The 20,750-nt window shown below is 47.4% G+C and overlaps 1 protein-coding gene and 1 long non-coding RNA gene across 5 annotated transcripts; one reads left to right on the top strand and one right to left on the bottom strand.

Annotated features, from left to right (window-relative positions):
• Positions 1-12,718: 12,718 nt before the first annotated feature.
• Positions 12,719-20,539, bottom strand: LOC120655060 (ABC transporter G family member 39-like). 3 transcript variants are annotated; one of them, XM_039932786.1, is made up of 23 exons: positions 19,889-20,539; positions 19,609-19,729; positions 19,398-19,486; positions 19,200-19,284; positions 18,907-19,066; positions 18,746-18,822; positions 18,605-18,655; positions 18,437-18,527; positions 18,041-18,342; positions 17,675-17,956; positions 17,125-17,602; positions 16,944-17,047; positions 16,695-16,857; positions 16,487-16,606; positions 16,292-16,401; positions 15,068-15,400; positions 14,667-14,957; positions 14,492-14,575; positions 14,278-14,411; positions 13,963-14,190; positions 13,688-13,859; positions 13,323-13,577; positions 12,719-13,230 (listed from the first exon to the last, which is right to left on the bottom strand). In XM_039932786.1, the coding sequence occupies exons 1-23, from the start codon at positions 20,224-20,226 to the stop codon at positions 12,967-12,969; spliced, it is 4,332 nt and encodes a 1,443-aa protein (XP_039788720.1). In that variant the 5' UTR covers positions 20,227-20,539; the 3' UTR covers positions 12,719-12,966. The 3 variants fall into 3 exon arrangements, with proteins under 3 accessions (XP_039788720.1, XP_039788719.1, XP_039788721.1); XM_039932787.1 differs by having other exon boundaries at positions 12,720-13,230; positions 16,292-16,481; positions 16,528-16,606; XM_039932785.1 differs by having other exon boundaries at positions 17,125-17,956; positions 19,889-20,538.
• LOC120655061 lies at positions 15,249-19,813 on the top strand. 2 transcript variants are annotated; one of them, XR_005667286.1, is made up of 4 exons: positions 15,249-15,377; positions 16,309-18,862; positions 18,940-19,045; positions 19,131-19,813. It is a non-coding gene; the product is annotated as an uncharacterized LOC120655061 (long non-coding RNA). The 2 variants fall into 2 exon arrangements; XR_005667287.1 differs by lacking the exon at positions 15,249-15,377 and having other exon boundaries at positions 18,521-18,682; positions 18,769-18,862.
• Positions 20,540-20,750: the final 211 nt, after the last annotated feature.

Below are 20,750 nucleotides of genomic sequence, written 5' to 3'. Positions count from 1 at the left end.
GGCCGCCTGCCCGGGCGGACTCCCTATGCCAACGATGTCATCCACCAGACAGAATCGGAGTGGCTCGCCGGAGTAATCGGCGTCGATGTTCGGGGAGGCGCTCGGCGGAGGCGTGACGAAGCGAATCGACAAAACAGTGCTTGTTGCGGCGGAGATCAGAGTCCCCTGCCCCGCGGTCGAGGGTGTCCCCTGCGCCTCGCTCGAGGGTGCCCCTTGCGCCTTGCTCGAGGGTGCCCCCTGCGCCTTTCTCGAGGGTGTCCCTTCCACCTCGCTCGAGGGTATCCCTTCCGCCTCGCTCAACGGTGTCACCTGTGCCGCTCTTGAGGGTGCCCCCTGCGACTCGCTCGAGGGTGCCCCCTGTGTCGCACTCGAGGGTGTCCCCTGCGACTCGCTCGAGGGTGTTGCTTCCCCTTCGTCGTGAGCTAGCTCCACCGCACCGGAGTACACCATGTACTCGACGGTGAAAGAGCTGCTCCGTCCGCCTGGCGTCACTTCCCCATCGCCGGACTCCCAGCCCCAGCACGCCGCCTCGTCGAAGACGACGTCGCGGGACACGACCACATTGCTGCTGGCCGGGTCGTAGAGCCAATAAGCCTTGCTCCCACGCTCGTACCCTAGAAACACCATGGGAGTGCTCCTGTCTTCGAGCTTGGCAAGGTTGGGCATCGTCTTCTTCACGTGCCCGACGCAGCCGAATGTCCTGAGGAAGGACACGTCCGGCTTCCTCCCATGCCAAGCCTCGAATGGCGTCATGCCCTTCAGGCTCTTGGTGGGCGCGCGGTTCAGGATGAACACCGCCGTGCTCACCTGCCTCGCCCCAGAACGCCGCCGGCATCTTCTTGGCCTTCAGCATGCTCCTAGCCATGCCGACCACCGTCTGATTCCTCCTCTCCACGACGCCGTTCTGCTGCGGCGAGTACGGCGCCGTGAGGTGGCGTTCAACGCCCTGTCCCGCGCAGTAGAGGCCGAACTTGACCAAGGTGAACTCGCCGCCGCGATTCGTCCGCAGCACGCGTAGCTTCTTCCCCATCTCCGTCTCCGCCTGCACCTAGAACTCCTTGATCGCCGCCGGCGCCTCATCCTTGCTCGACAGGAGGTGCAGCCACATGAAGCGAGGAGCAAGAAGTAGAGCCTCCCGCCGTGCGTTGCCGGCGTGATTGGCCCACAGAGGTCGCCATGGACGAGCTGGAGGGTGTCGCCAGCGTGGTAGCTCGCCTTCTTGGGAAATGGCAGCCTCCTCTGCTTCCCGGCAAGGCAGCTGTCGCACAGCTCGCCGGCATGCTCGATCAGTGGCAGCCCTCGCACCATGCCTTGCCGCGCCATCCTGGCCAGAGCATCGAAGCTCAAATGGCCAAAGCGCGCGTGCCAACGCCACGCCGCATCGTCGCACCTTGCCGCCAAGCACACCGGTTGCAATGCGCAGCGCCAAGGTGTAGAGGCGATTCCTGCCGCGCTCGACCTCGGCGATCAGCTTCCACTCGCGGTCCCTGATCCGGAGCATGCCACCGTCGATCAGCACCTGGTAGCCTCGCTCGTCGAGCTGGCCAATGCTGACAATGTTGCTCCGGAGCTTGGGGATGTAGTACACATCCGTCAGCGCCTTGTGCTCGCCATTCTTGCACTGGAACACGACCGTGCCATGCCCCTGGATGTCGACGCCGGAGTTGTCCCCAAACTTCACGGTGCCGACGACTCCGATGTCGAGCTCGGAGAAGGCCGCGCAGTTTCCGGTCATGTGGTTGCTCGCGCCGGTGTCGAGGTACCACTGCTCCTCTGCTCGCCCGAGGTTGACCCGTGCGCGCGTCTCGTCGAGCTCGACGCGCCCGCCGTGGTCCTCTGCCTCGGTGTTGATGGCGCAGACCTGCGCCATGAGCAGCGCAGGCTCTTCCTCGTCATCCTGGGCGAGGTGTGCCCGCTCCTGGCATCGCGGCTCCTTGCAGTCGCGGGCCCAGTGCCCGATCTTGCCACAATTGCAGCAACGATCCTTGTCGGCGGCACGATCTCCGCTGTCCTTCCCGGCGCCCTCCGCCTTCCGCCGTGGCTTGCCGCGCCGCCTGCCACGCGCGCCGCCTCTGCCGCTGCTGCGCGAAACAGAGGAGCCCTCCCCCTGCTTCCTCTCGCGCAGGCGCGCTGCCCACTGCTCCTCCATGAGCAGTAGCTGGCCGCCGGCGGTCGTGCGGGCGGGGGCCTCCGCGCGGTCCTCGACCGCCTTGAGCCGCCCGGTGACTTCCTCGATCGAGAGCGTGCTCATGTCGAGCAGCGTCTCGATCGAGAGCGCAATCTGCGCGAATCGCGGCAGCACGACGCGGAGATACTTTGCCACCGCTTCCTCTTCACCGATGTCGACGCCGACCTGCTCTAACTGGCTCACCAGAGATGTGAGCCGTAGAGTGAAGTCCTCGATGGCCTCGCCATCGCGGAACGCGATAGCCTCGTACTGACAGTAAATATACGCTTTGTTCACCTTTTCAGTTGACATAAAGATGTAGTGCTTATTTACTGTATTTTCACCACCCTCTGACCTTTTGCACTTATTTTCCCACCAGAGTGCTCCAATCTCTATATTTGAGAATCACGAGCTGGCTAGCATTGTCCTTGACTACAAGAGGGAATGCGGCAGAGAGAGTGTGCTGCAGTCACACACCACGGTGTTCACTGATTGCATTGATGGCTCAGGAGAAACAACCTTGCAGTGTGAGCATTTGCTGTGCCTTGAGTCAGGGCATACGGTAGGAACGTTTTTTTTACACCGGATAGCCCCGCGTCGCCCCCGCGTAGGGCGACTCGGGCGGACGCAGAGCCTCCCGCCGCCGCCAGCCCCTTCCCCATCCCCCCCTCGCTGCGCCGCCGCCGGTTGCCGGAAGTCCGTGCGGCCCGCGAGGAGGGCGGCGGCGGGGCAGCCCTTCTCCCTTCACCTGGCGGGCGTGGCCGCAAGGGGTGCTGGGGGCTCGCTGCCGGGCGGGCGGTGACGGCACCGGCAGCTCCGGCGAGGCCGGATCCGGGGCCTCCATGGCCGGATCCGGCGGCCGTGGTGGTGGATCCGTGGGGGAGGCGCGGTCCGCAACGGCGTCGACTGACTCCGGGAGGAGGTGCGGCCGGGCTCCTTCGTCTGCTTTGCTGCGGCGGAGCATGGGGGGCCGGCGCGGTGGGTGTGCCGGTGGCGCCAAGGCGCCGCGGCCGGAGGTGGCCAACCTGGTCTGGCTGGCTGCGCCGTCGAGGTGCGGGCCGGCGACGACTAGGCGCGGCGGTCAGTGGAGCCATGGCGGCGCGGCTGGCTTCGCCAGGCCTCCGATGAGCAGGTCTTACCTGCTCGCAGCACCTTGGGGTTGGCGTCGGCGAGCTGCGGCGTCCGGGTGGCGTCCGGGTGGTGGTTGGCTGCGGTGGTGCAGTGTCTTTGGTACCACGTGCTGCTCTTTCAGAGGGGGTGGCTGCCGACGCAGCTGTACGGCTGCCATTCGCAGCTGGCGTGTTGACACCCCTCTGGAGGCGCAGTCTTGGGGTGGCGCAACTTCGACGACAGTGGTGGATGGCATTTGAGTCTTCGGGGCCTAGCGCTTTGGGCGGGAGGGGAGGTACCTCTGGGCGAAAGCCTCGACGACGGCGACGCCCGTGGGCGCCGTTTCCCCGTTGGGGGCGTCGTGTTTCCTCCCCTCTAGCACCTTTCCTCCAGGGGTGAAAACCCTGTCCAAGTCCTCTTGGACGTGCGACGGTGACGCTTTCTGCGTCATGCCCTTCCTGAAGGCGTCGTACCTGGAAGTCGTTATGGTCTCGACGTTTATTGTCTTTGGTGGTCGCCCTTCACCTCTCGGCGGCTGTCTGGCGGGCGGGGCCTATTCCTGCGACGTGAAGTCGGAGCTGCTACGTCAGGGGATGTAGCTGGGCAACGATAACACGGGCGGGTTGTTCTTCGTCCCTGGGAGTTGCTGCAAGTGTGTTTGGGCGGTCACCAGGGGCGAGGCTTTGGTTCGCGGTAGGAAGTCGGACCTGCTCTGTGCACCGCGTTTGAGCTCGGCAACGATGACCCTCGTGGCCTCGGTCTTTTGCCAGTTTACCCGGTGGTGGTCGTCTAGGGTTTTTGAAAGTGATCGGGTGCTCTAGCCTAAGAGGGGGAGGGGGTGAATTAGACACTAATAAAAACTTTGACCTATGGCTCCAACTAGTTTGTACAAAACTTAAACTAAAACATGATATCTAGATGTGCAACTAGGTTGTTCTAGTGTGAAACCCCTATCCCAGAAGAGTTTAGCAACCTATAGCCTTTCCTATCAAGAAACTATTATATAAAAGTAAAGGCATACAAATGCTAGTATGAAATGCGGAAGCTTAAAGAGCGGGATAGGAGATAGCAAACTCTTGACGCGGGTGTTTATCCCGTGGTTCGGTTAGCCACAAAGGCACACCTACATCCACGTTGTTGTAGCACTCACTAAGAGTATTGCTACTCGGCCACCAAGTCTCTTCCGTGAACACAATCACGGTCACCTTGGCCCCGGGTTCCACTAAGGAGCTTCTCCACAAAGGATGAGGGTCTCCACGTCCCCCGCACAAAGATGTCGTCGCCGCTCCACACCAAGTCGGAGGGTCGATGATGTTGCCGGCGAGCTTCACGCTCCAAGGTGCCGGCGCACCAAGCTCTTGTTTTGGTTCGCTAATGAACCACAGCACAAAGGCTCTAAGCCTTGCAAACTCACTCACTAAGAGCTAATCCTTTACACAACACTCTCAAAGTGTGCTAAGGGCTAAGGATATGATCTTGATGCTTTTGTATGGCTTGGAGATGTTCTTGGGTGTGTGTGGGATGTCCAGCAACTCCAGCAAACTTCAAATGGCCGGGGTGAGGCGTATATATAGGCCACCAAGTCTTGTAGCCGTTGCTCCAACGGTCAGTAGAAAATCTGCGTATCACCGGAAGAACCGATGCCTCTGCCAGGGGTAGCGTCGGTTCTTCCGGTCACTCATAAACCGAAGTAGCCGTTGAAGTCCTGACAGCTGACGCAGTGACCACCGGTTGAACCGATGCTTTGTTCCGATGCATCACCGGTTCATCCGGTGCTTAAGGATCTTTTCCTGGGCGCTGACGTCATTGCACCGATGGTATACTCCGATGCTCCGTCGGTTGAACCGGTGCTGAAGAAACTTCTCCTGGGCTCTTGACACCGTCTCTGGAACATAGGACGCCCAATGCACCGATGCCCCTTTTTGACCTGTCGGTTCATCCGGTGCCCATAAGCTGACTTGGCTTCGATTCCCTTCTGTTATGGCGTTGGTTCTTCCGACAACCATCGGATGCACCGATGCTTCATGCGTCGGTTCTTCCGGTGCTTCAGACTGAAGAGCTTTCAGGGCGCTGCCCTGAGACCCGCGAGGAGCGGCTCCCCCTCGACTCCCGTCCGCTAACCGGGTAGCGGAGGCCCCGTAGGGGTGGCCCTTCGGGCCTTGCTACGCCTATCTTCTCTTTCTCTTTGTCATCACTTGAACCTAAAAGCCTGAGAATGATCATCTTAACAATCATATTAGTCCAAGTGTTGTATTGTCATTCGATCACCAAAATCACTCGAAATAGCATAAATGGTGCCATGTTCGTTACAGTTTTGCTTCGGGAAGTCGGAGCTGTTGGATTATCCAACTCGTCAACGATGACTCAATGCAGTGGTGTGTTGTGGTGTGCCATGGCACTTGGGTGGGTTAGTCATCCAGAGTGGTTTGACTAACCTTTCTTGTAATTAAAACTTCTATTCTTCTTAATTGAGAGGCAGAGCTCCTGCCATTTGCTTCAAAAAAAAAAGTCAGGGCATACCATTGTGAAGGCACAGACTATGTGGAGGCCAAAGAAAACCAATGCCATGGGAACAGTGACTCCAGTCTCGGCTAGCCAATTTTAGCTTCATGGACTTGATCGCCTTGAAACAAGTGCTTTCTCTTCCTTACTGGGAACAGACTGGACAGCAAGTCATGCATAGGTTATATAGGAAGAAATTCGCCAGAAGATGGGAAGAAAAGAAGGTAAAATGACGAAAACTACTTGGTGACTAGTTGTCCCAATACGATGCAGGAGGGGACGCCTCATACCCGGCTGCTGGACTGTGTCTATACTATGAACCCCAGTGTGCAGCAAGTCCGGTCCGAACGCGACTTAAGAGAAACATATTCCTGATGCTGAATCTTTGTAATTGTTGGATACATAATTTGAGTGTTTCCAAGTTTCCTTTGCTGGCGGCTATGGCCTATGGCCTCGTCAAATGTGGGTGGCTGCCCAGCTCGCCATTCTTAAAGTCTGTTGTTGAAGCTTGTGGCTTTGGTGAACGGGAATGGACAGCTTAACGTGCTCTGTAAGGAGTTGTGATGGGTACAGCCGTGCAGGTACCCTTTTCTCTCAGATTGACATATATGCAATGACAAGTTAGTCACTAGTCAGAAACAACGAAAACTTTAGACTTAGTCTCGGTATTACGCCATCTGCTTATATAGAAGTTTTAAGATTGTCCATAATCAGAAAAATTAGTGGCTTCTTCAAGTCCTGGTGTCTCTGTCTTTGCATGTTTCGAGACCTGAATCTGTGCAGTAGTAACAAAGGCTTTTGTGCTGTTCATGAGTCCTGCTACTGAAGTATACAGGGCCACATGGATCTGTACATAGCTCTTCCTTTCCCTACATGTAGTTATTTGCTTCCAGAACTTTACCATAACACTTGCCTGATTGAACAGTACCCAGTGCATGATTGCATAGACAATTCTTGAATTACATGCGTAAACTAAAGACTGGAAAATTGATCAGTTTTACTTTTATAATCTTTCTTAACTGTTCCTGATTCCTACGAGTTTCTTGCAAATTACGGATATGCTCTTGCCGTCGTGATGGATTATCCGATTACAAACTGCACATCAGAGTCATGCCATCAAACCCAATCGTAGCACTTCGATTTGTTCATATCGGTTCCATCACCATCAAGTGCTTTGATTTTTGTTGATTACTCTGAGTCTGAGATGTATTTTAGAACAAAATCATGTTTTTTGTTGATAAACATGCATGTCCACATTGACAGATGGCAGTCTTGGAGCGGATTTCGTGCGGATCTGCTTCGCTGACACCAGTGCAGTGCTCCAGCTTAATAAATCAAAACTAAGGATAGGAGGATACTAAAATAGCCATTGAACCAGGAGGCCGCAGGGTTTATTCATCATTCTCCAGCTCATGATTTGAAAACTTCTAATCAAGCAAAATTACCAGTTTAAAAATGCCTCATTTGTAACAATATAACCCCAATTCTTCTTAAAAATTCTTACATCAATCCCGGTTCGAAACAAGGACAAATCATGGTGTAGACAAGTTGCAAGTAAAGGATTATAGAGGGAGTAGTGCTAGTTCAACTTAGACAAAAAGAAAACATATATAGATGAACTGTAACCAACATTAATTATTTCCCCATGAGAGAGATATGCTGATGCAAGATATATTCTCTGAACGCCGACCATTTCATGACTGAAAATCAGTCATGTTATGCACCCCCCACACGGCAGCTCATCTGATTCGTTCGATATATTTGGCTAGGTTGCTACATGGGTACCTCACACCCATAATATTAGACCACATCATGTCATAGTGCTGGTACTCACTGAGGTTGATGTTTACAGGTAGTGGAGACTGGGGCATAGATGAGTCACTGAAAATAACGTCTGAAAACAATACTCCAACCGCTTATGAAAAATGAAATTTTAGAAAATGCTCATGGAACATGAGCTATGTCTTAGCTTTGAATCATGACACACCTGGTATGATAATGATGAAGTGATAAATCTTAACCTAGTAACCTAAGAACTACAAGTGGTGCAAAATCCTGCACATGCTGAAGACATATGAACTACCTATATATATCAAGCTCCCTACATGGCATTTGTTTCCTTATGTCGTCAGAAACGCTAAATTTGTATAAATTCTTTGCTACGATAAATTTGGCACTACAAACTGCAAAATAACCCACACAGTAGCATGACAGTGCGTACCATGGAAATCCGTAAGCCGATCACACAAATTAAAAGTTGACAGTGCAGATCGTGTTCACACAGTAAATCCCAATCGCATTCATTCACCTGCTTTTGCTATTGATAGTTATATCATTTTGGCATCAAGTCCCTTCTTTGACTCTTTAATAAGCAAATGACAGCTTCTTTTGAAGCCTAAAAGGTCTCAAAGTCTAAAGCCAATGATGTGGTAATGTAAACGGCATGTTAAGGAATACTTTCTTTTCGCTAAATTTGTTCCATCTGTTGCAACTTGCAGGAGCTTCTTAGAAAATGCATACCTGTTCCAGACTTTGCATAGTTTGCACAAATGACACACACATTGACACAGCCTGACCACTTGCAAGAGCTAATGCCCTGTCAAAGGCCAACTTATCCACACCGCTTACACCTCCCTATCTCACAGTGACATATAACTATATAAGGCATCTTCCTAGGCATCTCCTTGCGAAAAATCTGCATGCCCATGGTTTGAAATTGGTGGGGAGCATGATGATTGCGTACCAGCTTATCGCCAAGAGATTACAGAAAAAAAATGAAACAATAATACACTGTCGACTGTCCATGATGTTTTCTGAAAATCAAAAGATTGCACTGCCAATGAATGTTGAAACAACGTGGCAAGGAGCAAGGGGTTAGGTAAGCTACATGCTCTGGCCAGCCTTCTCCTTATATTACCACACTAGAACGGGTGCAAGAACAAGCCACGCCTCCCTTAGCTGCCACCACCTTCTTCCTCACCTCTTTTCAGTAGACTGCAGTGTTCCTTTCTGTCGAAAAGAAGAGGCGGCTGCAACTGCAAGCCTGCAACGATGGATGAGCCTTCGCAGAGCGAGGACCGGAAGCTGTCGGCCATGGAGCATGTCAAGAAGCGCCATGAGGAGAAGGGCTTCCTCTATGCCTGGTCAGTAAGCTTGCCACAAGCTACAAGATCATGACTTGTTCTGCGAAAACTATCCACGTACAACTGCAGGCATTTGCACAGTCCCATGTTTTGCACAAACATCGAAAAAAATCTACACATTAATAAGTAATGAAATTGATTTTTTTTGTTATTTTCATGGCCTGGTTGCAGCGCCTTCATGCTGTGCTGCTGCTTCTGCTGCTACGAGGCCTGCGAGCACTGCCTGGAGTGCTTCTGCTGCTGCGGCAAGAAGGACGAGTAGGATCGGTTCAACCGATTCCGTCGCCGCGCCATGATCGATTTGTTGTAGATATGTTTCAGTTGTGAAGAATTGTGATCAATCTGGAACTGTTGATCCGATTTGTTGTAGATATGTTTCAGTTGTGAAGAATTGTGATCAATCTGGAACTGTTGATCGAAATAAAACATGATGCGATTAGTGTAAAAAGTGTTAACTGTAAGTTAAAACGTAGTGAGCTAGTTACCCCCAGTACCTGTGACTGAGCAAGTTCAGTGAAGCAGCTGTACTCCTTGTGACTGTAAAACTGTCATTAGTTTGCCTTATCAGCACGCTGGTAATATAAAGGTTGCTTGTGTAATTGTTTTCCTTAATGCTTTATGTCATGAACTTACTAGGGGTGTGTTTAGTTGGTGAAAAAGTTTGAGTTTTGGTACTGTAGCACATTTCGTTGTTATTTGACAAATAATGTCCAATTATGAACTAATTAGTATTAAAAGATTCAGCTCGTGGTAATTAGTTAGACTGTGTAAATAGTTATTTTTTCAACTACATTTAGTACTCTATGCATGTGTCCGAAGATTCGATTTGACGGATAGTGTGAGAAATTTTTTGGGAACTAAACGGGGCCTAGCTTGCAGGCATCTGCTAGAGACTAGGGATGCAGAGTTGCAGAGCTCCAGCATTCAGGCTCTATTTAGATCTTTACCCGTAAACCCCGTAAATGAAAAAAAACATTACATCGAATATTTTGACACATGCATGGAGTACTAAATGAAGTCTATTTATAAAAATTTTTGCATGGATGGGCTGTAAATCGCGAGATGAATCTAATGAGCCTACCTAATCCATGACTTGCAACAGTGATGCTACAGTAACCATCCGCTAATTATAGATTAATCATGGATTAATTAGCATCATTAGATTCGTCTCGCGATTTACAACCCATCTGTGAAAAAAATTTTGTAAATAAATTTCATTTAGTACTTCAAATTAGCAAGATTCCGTCGCAAAAAATTGTTGCGCTCTATCTAAACACGGCCTTAGTGGATGGATCACGGTGGTTGGTGTGTTGTGGTCTCTGTTCCTGTCGCTTATGATGTGCTCTTGCTATCTTCCTTGTTCATCAAATTTAAATGCAGTTTTACATCATACATTCCCTCATTTTTTAAAAAAAAATAACTGTTGCATTTTTCCAACTTTTTTTTTAAAAAAATAACTGTTGCATTTTTCCAACATTTTTAAAAAAAAATGCAATTTTACATCCTCTTAAGGAAGAACAGGGAAGGTTAAAGATTAGGTATCGCTGCCTGATGAGATGGCTTTGCCTTTTCAAACTTAGCCACAGCCCGTCCACTGTTCCTGCAACAGCATATACTTGGGATATCAATCAGAACTAGCTGAATCATGCGAGCACTGCCAACACATCAAGCAACTGAAGTAAGCTTGAGTACTAAATGAGGAGCAAGTGAAGTCTATTTCCAAAATTTTACCCCCAAAACTAAAATCGAATATTTGGATATATATATGGAGCACTAAATGAAGTCTATTTTTAATTTTTTTTGCACGAATGGGTTGTAAATCGCGAGACGAATCTAATGAGTCTACTTAATCCATGATTTATAATAGTGATGCTACAGTAACTGTTCGCTAATTATGAATTAAACATAGATTAATTAGACTCATTAGATTCGTTTCGCGATTTACAATCCATCCATGCAAAAAAATTTGTAAATATATTTTATTTAGTACTCCGAAATATAAAGATTCCGTTTCAAAATTTTTACCCCTAAACATCTAAACACACCCTGAATTGAGGAAAAGGGAGCGAAGATGTGACGCCCAACCGATACTCATGGTGTGTTTAGTTCGCGAAATTTTTGGATTTGGCTACTGTAGCACTTTTGTTTTTATTTGATAATTAATATCCAATTATGAACTAATTAGGCTCAAAAATTTATCTCATCATTTCCAACTAAATTGTACAATTAGTTATTTTTTAAAACTACACTTAATACTCCATGCATGTGTCCAAAAATTCGATGTGACGGAGAATCTTGGAAATTTTTTAGAACTAAACAGGGCCTCACAGGAAAAGAAAGATGCCTCATGAGACATCGCAACTTCTGACACATTTCTTCAACTTATTTGCCCTCTCTTTAGTTACCTTTAAAATTCCAAAACTTTATAAGATTCTCCATCACATCGAATCTTTGAACACATGCATGAAGTATTAAATATAACTAAATAAAATAACTAATTACATAATTTATCTGTAATTTGCGAGACGAATCTTTTGAGCTTAGTTAACCTATGATCGGATAATAATTACCAAAATAAAAGTGCTACATTACTTTACAGCTTACTTTTTACACATCTAAACAAGGGCTTGGTCTTTCAACGGTTTCAGATTATTCAGTTCAGTACTGTTAGAGGATAGAACAAGCTACGTAATCAAATCCAATGTCGCCATCTTGTCAAATTTTGGCCAAACACTTGCTGCTACTGTGGTTTGAATCCAACGAGTTCGTCAGTAGAGAGGAGCAAGTTGGTTTTCCCACAATCCCACTCCCTTCTTCAGTAAAGGCTGAAAGGCCGAAAACCCAACGGGCCAGCAGGCAGCAGCCTCGCCAATTCCCAAACCCCTATGGCCTACCCGCCGCCGGAGTCGCGCAAACTCCGAGGCGGCCGGCATCGGACCTCTCGCGCGGGCGGCGGACCATTCTCGCGGCCCGGAGGCTTGATTCGCGCCTCGCATGCGGTGGCGGTTCCGTCTTCGGCCTGCCGGAGTGGGCTGCGGCGGCGGCTGGCGCAATGTGAGCTACTGCTGCAGGTGCGACGCGGTGAGCTGAGGTAATCTCGCGTCCTATACTTCTGTATGAGCAGTTCTATGCTGCAAACTGCGATCCATTTTGATCTAGAACAAGTGTGCGGATGGGGGGAGGAGGTCGATTTGGGATTTATACTTTGATGTGGGTTGGTGATGCCGTTTGGGTAAGGGCTTGCGAGTTGCCAACCGTGCCATCTGCGCCTGCTTGGTCCTCGGCTGTTTTGCTGGTTGGGGCTATGAGTAGTTGGATGCATTCTGGGTTTCTGGATAGGAATTTAGGGAAGATTCATTTGATCTAGGTCCTGGATACCAGTTGGATTCGGATTTGGGCAATCAGTAACCTAGGGTCCTCAGTCAGGTAGTGTTGGAATTCTGGTCATCCACATTGAGAAGGATGCTACCTCGGATGAGTTGGACTCTTTTATATATTCAACGATCAAAGAAACTATCAAATAAAGAAATGGGAAAGAGTGCCACACCATTCCCGTCTTAGCTGGTTATTGGGTTATGTGTCTATGAGACTATGATGCATTGCTTCTGAGTTCTGAATGTTCCTCTTCAAATTAATTTGTACTTCTAATGCTCATGGACTTTCTCAAGTATCCCTGAACTGAAATGGCCTTCTTTGTTATATAGGCACCGCCTTTTTTCTCTCTCTCTTCTCATGTTATTGTACCATTAACTTAATTTTTAATGCAAGTACCAGTTCGACCAAAGGTATATGTTTAAAGGAAAAGTTTACATTGAACTCAATTATGCACAATCTACATACAATTTACACATAGGCCCCTTTCTGTTCAGTACAGAACTCCAGGCCAAACTGATTGAAACGAATAATGATGTCAATTGTTAACTGCCTAGAAACAAAACAAATGCTACATACTCTCTCTCTCTCTCTCTCATAAATTTACATTGCTGCAGTGCTATATACTGAAAATGAGCTGAAGCAACACAAAACATTTTTAGGTCACTTCCCTTATCTTCTCTGGAAATTGAAGACTTTGATGGAGAAGGCAAAGACGAAAGCAAAGAGAACTGTGAATCCAACAACAGCGGTAGCTACATAACCCAATTGATCATGATGGAATCCAAAGAATCTGCTGACAAAATCTTTCACTGTTTCCCCATCATCTTTCAGTGTAACATTTGTGATATCTCCAAATTGTGAGGCCACAAGTCCATATAGTGTCCAAGCCACTGGACATGCCCATGAGTACCATCTCCACCATATTGGTATCTTCTGCAACCCAGCAGTGTATGCTTCAGCATCAACAATATAGAGAAAATTGAGTTGTTGCAATGTAGTACAAGGAGTTACACTTGGAAACTTACCGGTCGAGGGATAAGGAAGCCGGCAAAGATATTCCATATGGCGTAGAATGCAGTTGACACTATGGCAGCAATGTCGCTGTTTGGTGTCATGGCGACTGCCATCATGCCGTAGAACGTGAAGTACATGAAGGTGAAGAACATGAAGAACATATACCAGAAGAACTTCTCAACTGTCCAGTCAAAGCCAATCAAGCTGTAGACAATAAGACCATACACGGCTGTCTGAAGGAAGATATGTGGGATCTCAATAAGAACCTGTTGAAAGGTTAAACAGTTAGAACCTAAAGTTATAACTCAGCACTAGATTCAAGGAGGAACAATGCAATTATTGCGTTTTATTTAAATCTTCAGTTACAACCAATTACCTGTGCAAAAGCATAGGGTAGAGCAGAGTACATGCCAGCCGCCTTTTCTCGGTAGAAAACTGTTCGCTCAACATCCACAATCGGTTGCACAGTTTGACCATTCTGAATTCCAATGAAAAGAACTGCTGCATACATGGATCCCAAAGAATTGAACAGGTCCTGCCTCGTGCCACTGAAAAGTAAGAACAGAAGTACAGTAAGTTTCTTTGTCATAGTATGCCAACATAGATCAGGTCATTCACGTCTCAGTTGGAGTTGTAAGCAAGGGCACTCACATTTTCTTGCCTAAGTTTAAGAAGATGGTTCCGAAGATGAGGGCTATAACTGTTGTGAAGAAGATTCTAGTTGCGGTGTATGATGGATTTCTCCAGTAAGATTTGTGCTGCTTCCACAGGCAAGCCATGCATTGTGTGAGGAAGGACTGTGAGTACTGGGTTGGGAAGTACAAGTCCTTGGATCCAGGTGGAGGTGTGCTTAGTTCACTGATTAGAGCTTTGTTCCTCCTGCAATGGTGCATCCTAATCAGTGACATGAAACACATCATAGATAAAGGACAAACACCATTCTGAGGTTGATGTTACTGAACATACCGGTATAGGTCAGAGTTTCTGTATACTTCGGCAAAGTTGACCCCAAGGATATCTTCTTGAGCTAAGGTGGTCACTTCCAACATCCATGTTGCAGGGTTGTAACCATCCTTGATTTTCTTCACTCCTTGTATTGCCTACACTTGACACACCAAGCAAAGGTTATCATGTGTCATAAGTTAAAAGTTGAATATTTTGTTCAGTGAGTAAAGCTCACCTCAAAGTAGTCAATCAGATGGCACGAGTTGCGTCCCAAGGGGCCAGCATATATTTCTTCCCCTCCCCGTTTCATCAGGAATAGCTGCAGAAGTTCAAGAATGATATATGAGCGTTGCTTCCGGAGTTCAAGATTACCATGGATAGCTCCCAGTTTCATAATTATAACAACTTACCTCATCAAAAGCTTCAAAAATATCAATGCTGGGCTGGTGGATTGTGCAGACAACTGTCCTTCCTGTGTCCACAGTATTCCGGACTGTCCTCATCACAATTGCAGCAGCCCTGGCATCTAGTCCTGAAGTCGGTTCATCCATGAATATGATGGATGGGTTGGCAACGAGCTCAACAGCAATAGTGAGCCTCTTTCGCTGTTCAGTGGATAAACCATTTACTCCTGGCAGTCCCACCAATGCTCCCCTCAGAGGTGTCAACTCCACTAGTTCCATGACTTCTTCCACAAACATCTGCATCCATGAATTGATCCAATTAGCCAAGAATTCTAGTAATAGTTTGCAAAGCAAAATGGTAATGAATTGCTTATGAGCTAGCAAATTGAAGGTTTTTTTTCACCTACCTTTCTTGCTTCTGAGTCTACTTCTGGCGGCAACCGAAGCCATGCTGAGTACAGGAGGGATTCGTAGACAGTGACATGTGGAGAGTGGATATCATTTTGCTCGCAGTAGCCAGCAATCCGAGCAAAGGTCTCTTGCTTCTTTGGGTATCCAGAAATGGAAATGGCTCCCTCAATGTAACCGCCAGTTTTCCTTCCTGCCAGTACATCCATCAGGGTAGTCTTACCCGCTCCACTGACTCCCATCAGTGCCGTCAAGACTCCTGGTCTGAAGGCTCCGCTTACACCCTTCAGCAGCAGTAACCTGTCTTCAGTAATACCTTTTTCTTTCATTTCCTGTCAAAAAGTTAATAGAATTAATACTTACTAGACTGTCAACCCGTGCTCCCGCACGGGCTAATTAGAGTTAGTTTGAAAATAAAGCATACAACTAATAATTATAATTACCTATCTCACGCACTCTTTCATCTATTAAATATTCTAAAATTTACTATAAAATATATATTTATTATTATACAGTTGCAATAGATTTTATTTTGCACCATACCTCCATATGTGTTTGATATATATTTAATTGAACTATTTGTTTGTGAATTAGTATTCTTATCTCTTTCATGATACACGAATACTAGTGACACTTATCATAGGTAGTATTTTTCTATAAATAATATTATAATAATATATTAAATTATTAATGATAACAATAGTAATTTATAATTTTATATTGGTACACTTTAATATTTTATTATAATTATATAATTTAGATTCAAATTTAAGGGTTACTTTGACTTTTAATAATGACATAATTGGATAATTTATATACAAATTTAGGTGGGTTTTTGCATTATTTTTATAATGGCATAGGTGGGTAATTTACAAGAAGATTAGGGGGTTACTTTTGATTTTTTATAATGGCAGAGGTGGGTAATTTAGATACTTGTTTAGTGAGTTACTTTAGTCTATTTTCATAATGGCAGAGGTGGGTAATTTATTAGAAAAGGTAATAGATCCAATGACTATTATGATTAGAGTTGTCAAATTGATGGCTGGATGTTTCTGATTTTTGTGAGAATTTCTATGATTTCTCTTTTTTTATAGTGTCCACTTAGGATTTTAAGTGGCTTCATGTGGAGGCTTTAAAGGAGCCTCCAATTAGTAATAGTAAGATTATTTAGTTGTACCAGTTTCTGTGTTAAATATAAGGCACTTTTTCTGATTTATGCTTACCTGAGGCATGATCACAGAGTATTTGATATTGTCAAAGGTGATTGACAATGGTGTAAATGGAAGTACCATTCCTCTCTTCCTGGTGCCAGTTCCAATGATTTCTCTTCTTCCTGCATTTGTTAGAATTGTTACAAGAATGCAACAATGGCATGTTCGATTTATCAGGTGGTGCACATGAATATCCTTTGGACTAACCATCAGGAGAAATCTGGGAATCTGTTCCAAGCTGCAGCAGCTCGATATTTTCACCAGTACGGTTCACATGCTTCTCCCGCAGTTCCTCTTCAGAAACAACGGTTTGACCTTTCCCAAGTGCTGTGGTTTTGAGAACGGCGTCAGTGCCAGACATGAGATGCTTTGAGTTCTATGAATTAATCTATTTTTGAGCTGAGAAGTTACTCACGGCCAAGCCAGTCGAGGAACAAAACGAAGAGTATGTTGAAGAGCATGATGTACCCAAGCAATGCACCAGCACCGATCCAATACCAGTTTGGGTCGACAAAGATGCCACGTGCCTTCAGAATTTGGACACCAAGTGTCTCGTTACTTCTTGTTGGATCAACAATCTGCATAAAGTTTGACATTGTTTGTCATCTATCTATTTGAACTGCACAATGATCACGCCTAGATTGCTTCAGAGAAGATGCATTACCATCTGCCAGCTGTGGCCCAGGAACTCATTATTAGCTATGGCATTTTGTGCATACATCAGAGGGGAGGACCAGTAGCCCCAAATCCACCATTTCTTGATGTTATCTGTAGATAGAGAGAGAAAACTCAGTTCCAGGCTCTGGATAATATCTAAGCATTGTCCGAATAGAGACTTGACATACCTCTTGCTATCAAAAAGCCACCAAGGATCAGAAGAACAAGCTGAGCGAATGACCCAAAGGTGTCTGCGACAACCATTTCTCTTCCTAATGCAGCAAGAAGCCGGAAAAGACCAGACGCCATCTGGCTGATTAGTACAAGCAGCAGGTAATGGCGGAAGAACCTTTCGATATTTGGATCAAAGCCAATGACATAGTAAGTCATGCCAATCCACACAGCGCATTCCAAGAATGATATTGGGATCTTGAGCACCCATGTAGGCAATGCGTACGCCCAAGATGGATAGAAGAGGAGATCCCTCTGCTTATAGAATATCGGCAGCTTTGCAATGCTCATGGCAAGCTCAGCGAAACCATTAAACAAATGTGTGACTAGGCCAAGGAACATTGCCCCCAGAAATATCACTCCATCTTCAACACTGCGTCGATGCATTGTCGTGCGCAGGAAGACCGTCATTGCAATGGTTCCGAGGATTATTAGCTGTACAAATATGGAACATTCATCAGAAATTATTATCTGAATTGAGAAGATTTCAGGAAGCAGGATACATACCTGGACTACTTTGAAGATGTAAACAAACGAGTTCCTCTTCATCAACAGCCACTCCCTAGAGAAGCATGCCCTGAGAAGCTCCATCTTACTGATACCATACTTGGATGTTGTGAGAGCTGCAGGGTGGTTCCTGGTTCGATCGAATGGCACCTTGAGCTCCGATCCTAGCTTACGCCCAACATGGAATGCTTTGAATGCCTTTGCAAAGTCATTAACCGAGATGTATCGGTATGGCTCATCTCTTCGACACCAATACTGATGCTGATCCTTCCTAGACGTAACCTGTGACATCACAAAAGGAAACACTGTGAGATTGGAGTTCCGGATCACAACGTGCAGCTAGCATGGTTCTTTTGGAATACCCACTTCTTGCAAGAAGTCTGCAACACCTTTTCTCTCAGGACATTTGAAGCACATGGCCTCAAAGAATTCAAGGACATGCTCACGAGGACCCTGGTATACTATTTGGCCCTCAGAGAGGAGAACAATGTCATCAAAGAGCTCATATGTTTCAGGTGCAGGCTGAAGCAATGCGATAAGTGCCGTTCCACCAAGGATGTGGACCGACTGCCGTAGAGAGTTAACGATCTGATATGTTGTGGAGCTGTCCAGACCAGTGGATATTTCATCCATGAATAGTGCCTTAGCTGGCCCAACAAGCATCTCACCTGTGGAAGTTAAACAAGTCAAGAAGTCAGATTTTACGGTCAGGTTCAAAGGGCTTGATGCACATATCATTCTGTAACTTAAGGTTGCACATACCTGTTGTGACACGCTTCTTTTGTCCTCCTGAGATACCTCTGATCATAGAATCCCCAACCATTGTATCTGCACAGATCTCCAGACCCAGAATCTGCAAAGAAATACAAGTACTGTTAGGGGGCAGATCCATTTCTCCTGCTACTTTTCATGTAGTGTATTTTTACTCACTTTGAGGATATAATCTGTGACCACGCTCTCCTGACCTTCCACAGAGATAGCCTGTTTGCACAGAAGAGCACAATAATCGTGAGTACACCTTGTTACTTCCAATATAAATACAGGGTTTAGTTCGAAGTAAATGAATTATACCTTCATGTAAACATCGATATCAGGATCTGGCTTAATGTTGGCTTCTTTCTCCCTTCTTGAGAGTTCCGTGAGCAACTCTGTATAACCCAAAACACTATAAGGTTCACTCTACCAAAGGTAAACAATTATCTTTGTTCGTTTTCAGTGTCCATGTTACGTACCATAACGTGTCCCAACTCCTTGGCATCTTGCAGAGAAGGCAAGTGTTTCCCGGACTGTCATTTCGCCGACGTGAACATCGTGCTGACCAATGTACGCGGATGTCCGCTGAGGGACAAATTCATTCATGTCATGCCCATTGTAAGTTACCCTTCCTGACACCTGGAAATTTCCATTAGAAGTTCATCATCCATCTTAAACTCACAGCTAGTTTTATCTTTAATAGTTTTTTGCCTGAAGTTCAGAGCAACACAGCAACTCAAACTCAGGATAATATGCAAGATGTGGTATATACCTTCAGAGATGAGTCAAGTTTCCCTGACAAAGCCAGAAGTAGACTAGTTTTCCCAGACCCAGGAGGCCCAAGCAACAGAGACATCCTGAACAATTTCCACATGAGCTAGAGAACAAAATTCAAACTTCGCATATTTAAAACTCTTCGACTCCTTACAAAATTCAAACTTTGCATATTTAAAACTCTTCGTCTCCTTACCGACCAGGCCTTATGATTCCACTGATGTCATGAAGGATGGAGATTGGCCTCTTCCCGCTCGAAACGATGCGCAGGGCACTTAGTGCATCCTGTTATGGGATTGGGACGGAGCAGCTCGATGGAGTCAGAAGCTGAAGAAACTTGAAAGCTGTACGTTTTCCACGGCTAGGAAGAATTCATGAAGCTGCCACGGCGGTCTGCAGATGCGTACCATGACTTTGTTGGAGAAGAAGTTGGTGAACGTCGGGACGCCCCTATTGCCGACGTAAGCCTCTGCGTCGATGTTGAGGTGCTCAAACCGCACTTCTATTGTCGGATTGTCAATCCCAACTCTGCAAAAACCAACACAGATCGTGAATATGCGCTGGATAATGAAATGGTCTCTGATGCTTGCGCAGAATATTTTCCAAGTGCTTCTGGAAGTTTTTTTTTTTCCTGAAGGGATCAAGGTTTCAGAAATGGTAGCTGAGTGAGTCGTCGCCAGTGCTCACCGCTCCATGCGGTCGCGGAACTTGAGGAGGAAGCGCTCGTTGTCCTCCTCGGCGGTGCGGATGAGGCGCTCGATGAGGTTCTTGCGCTCCCGCATGCCGAGCCCCTCGGTGTCGACCTCCTCGACGCCGGCGCCAGCGGCCCCGGTCGTGAGGATGATGCCCTTGCGCATGCGGTCGTAGGTGGGCAGCTTCTCGATGGCCGCCCACCGCAGCGCCTCCTCGTCGTCCTCCTCCCGCGCCGACCGCCCGAACGCGTCGCTCCGGCCGGACGCCCGCCACGACGACGCCGTCCGCCGCATGCTCCCGCCGGCGACGCTCCCCATCCGCGCTAAGTCCATGCCCCCTCCTACTTCCTTCCTGCTCTATCGACCTCGACTCAATGACCCAGCTCTTCCTCCGTTCTTGTGCTGCCGGTCCCGTCCTTCCTTCTTGCTTCGATCCTTTCTTAATTCTTGCAGCTTGCTGTGACGATCTCGTGGAGAAGAAGAAGAGCGAGTGCTGTGAGGAACGAGGAGACGGCGGCGAGGTATAAATACGTGCGAGTCTAATCCCCTGGTCCAGCGAGGTGCTAATGAATCTCCGGTGGCGGGCGCGGCGGTGACTTCATTTCGCGGGAAATCATTCGGCCGTTGGAGTGGAGGAGGTGGATTAATCTCCTCTTCTTTTTTTCTTTTTCATATTTCGAGTCCAGCGTAAATAGTTTGACCACAGTTTGGATGGGCTTGGACCGTCCATCCGCGGATCTACGGCTGCGGAGCTCGCACGGCGCGGTGGGACGGGACCGGAACGATGGAGCTGGTTACGAACGGCAGGGGGTTCCGTGCTCGGGGTCAAACACCAGATCTTTGTCGCTGCAAAGTCT

Source organism: Panicum virgatum, chromosome 1N (genome assembly GCF_016808335.1).
Source record: "Panicum virgatum strain AP13 chromosome 1N, P.virgatum_v5, whole genome shotgun sequence".
Classification (NCBI taxonomy): Eukaryota; Viridiplantae; Streptophyta; class Magnoliopsida; order Poales; family Poaceae; genus Panicum; species Panicum virgatum.
Note: the sequence above shows the minus strand (reverse complement) of the source record. Positions and strands in the feature narration are given on the sequence as shown.

Excerpts from the sequence above, each read along its gene's own strand:
- LOC120655060 (XM_039932785.1), bottom strand. The coding sequence starts at position 20,226 with ATGGACTTAGCGCGGATGGGGAGCGTCGCCGGCGGGAGCATGCGGCGG. Across the intron at positions 16,402-16,486 it reads TTCCCAGATTTCTCCTGATG|GAAGAAGAGAAATCATTGGA; the intron begins GTTAGTCCAAAG and ends TAACAAATGCAG. Across the intron at positions 13,231-13,322 it reads GCTTCCTTATCCCTCGACCG|AAGATACCAATATGGTGGAG; the intron begins GTAAGTTTCCAA and ends GCTGGGTTGCAG.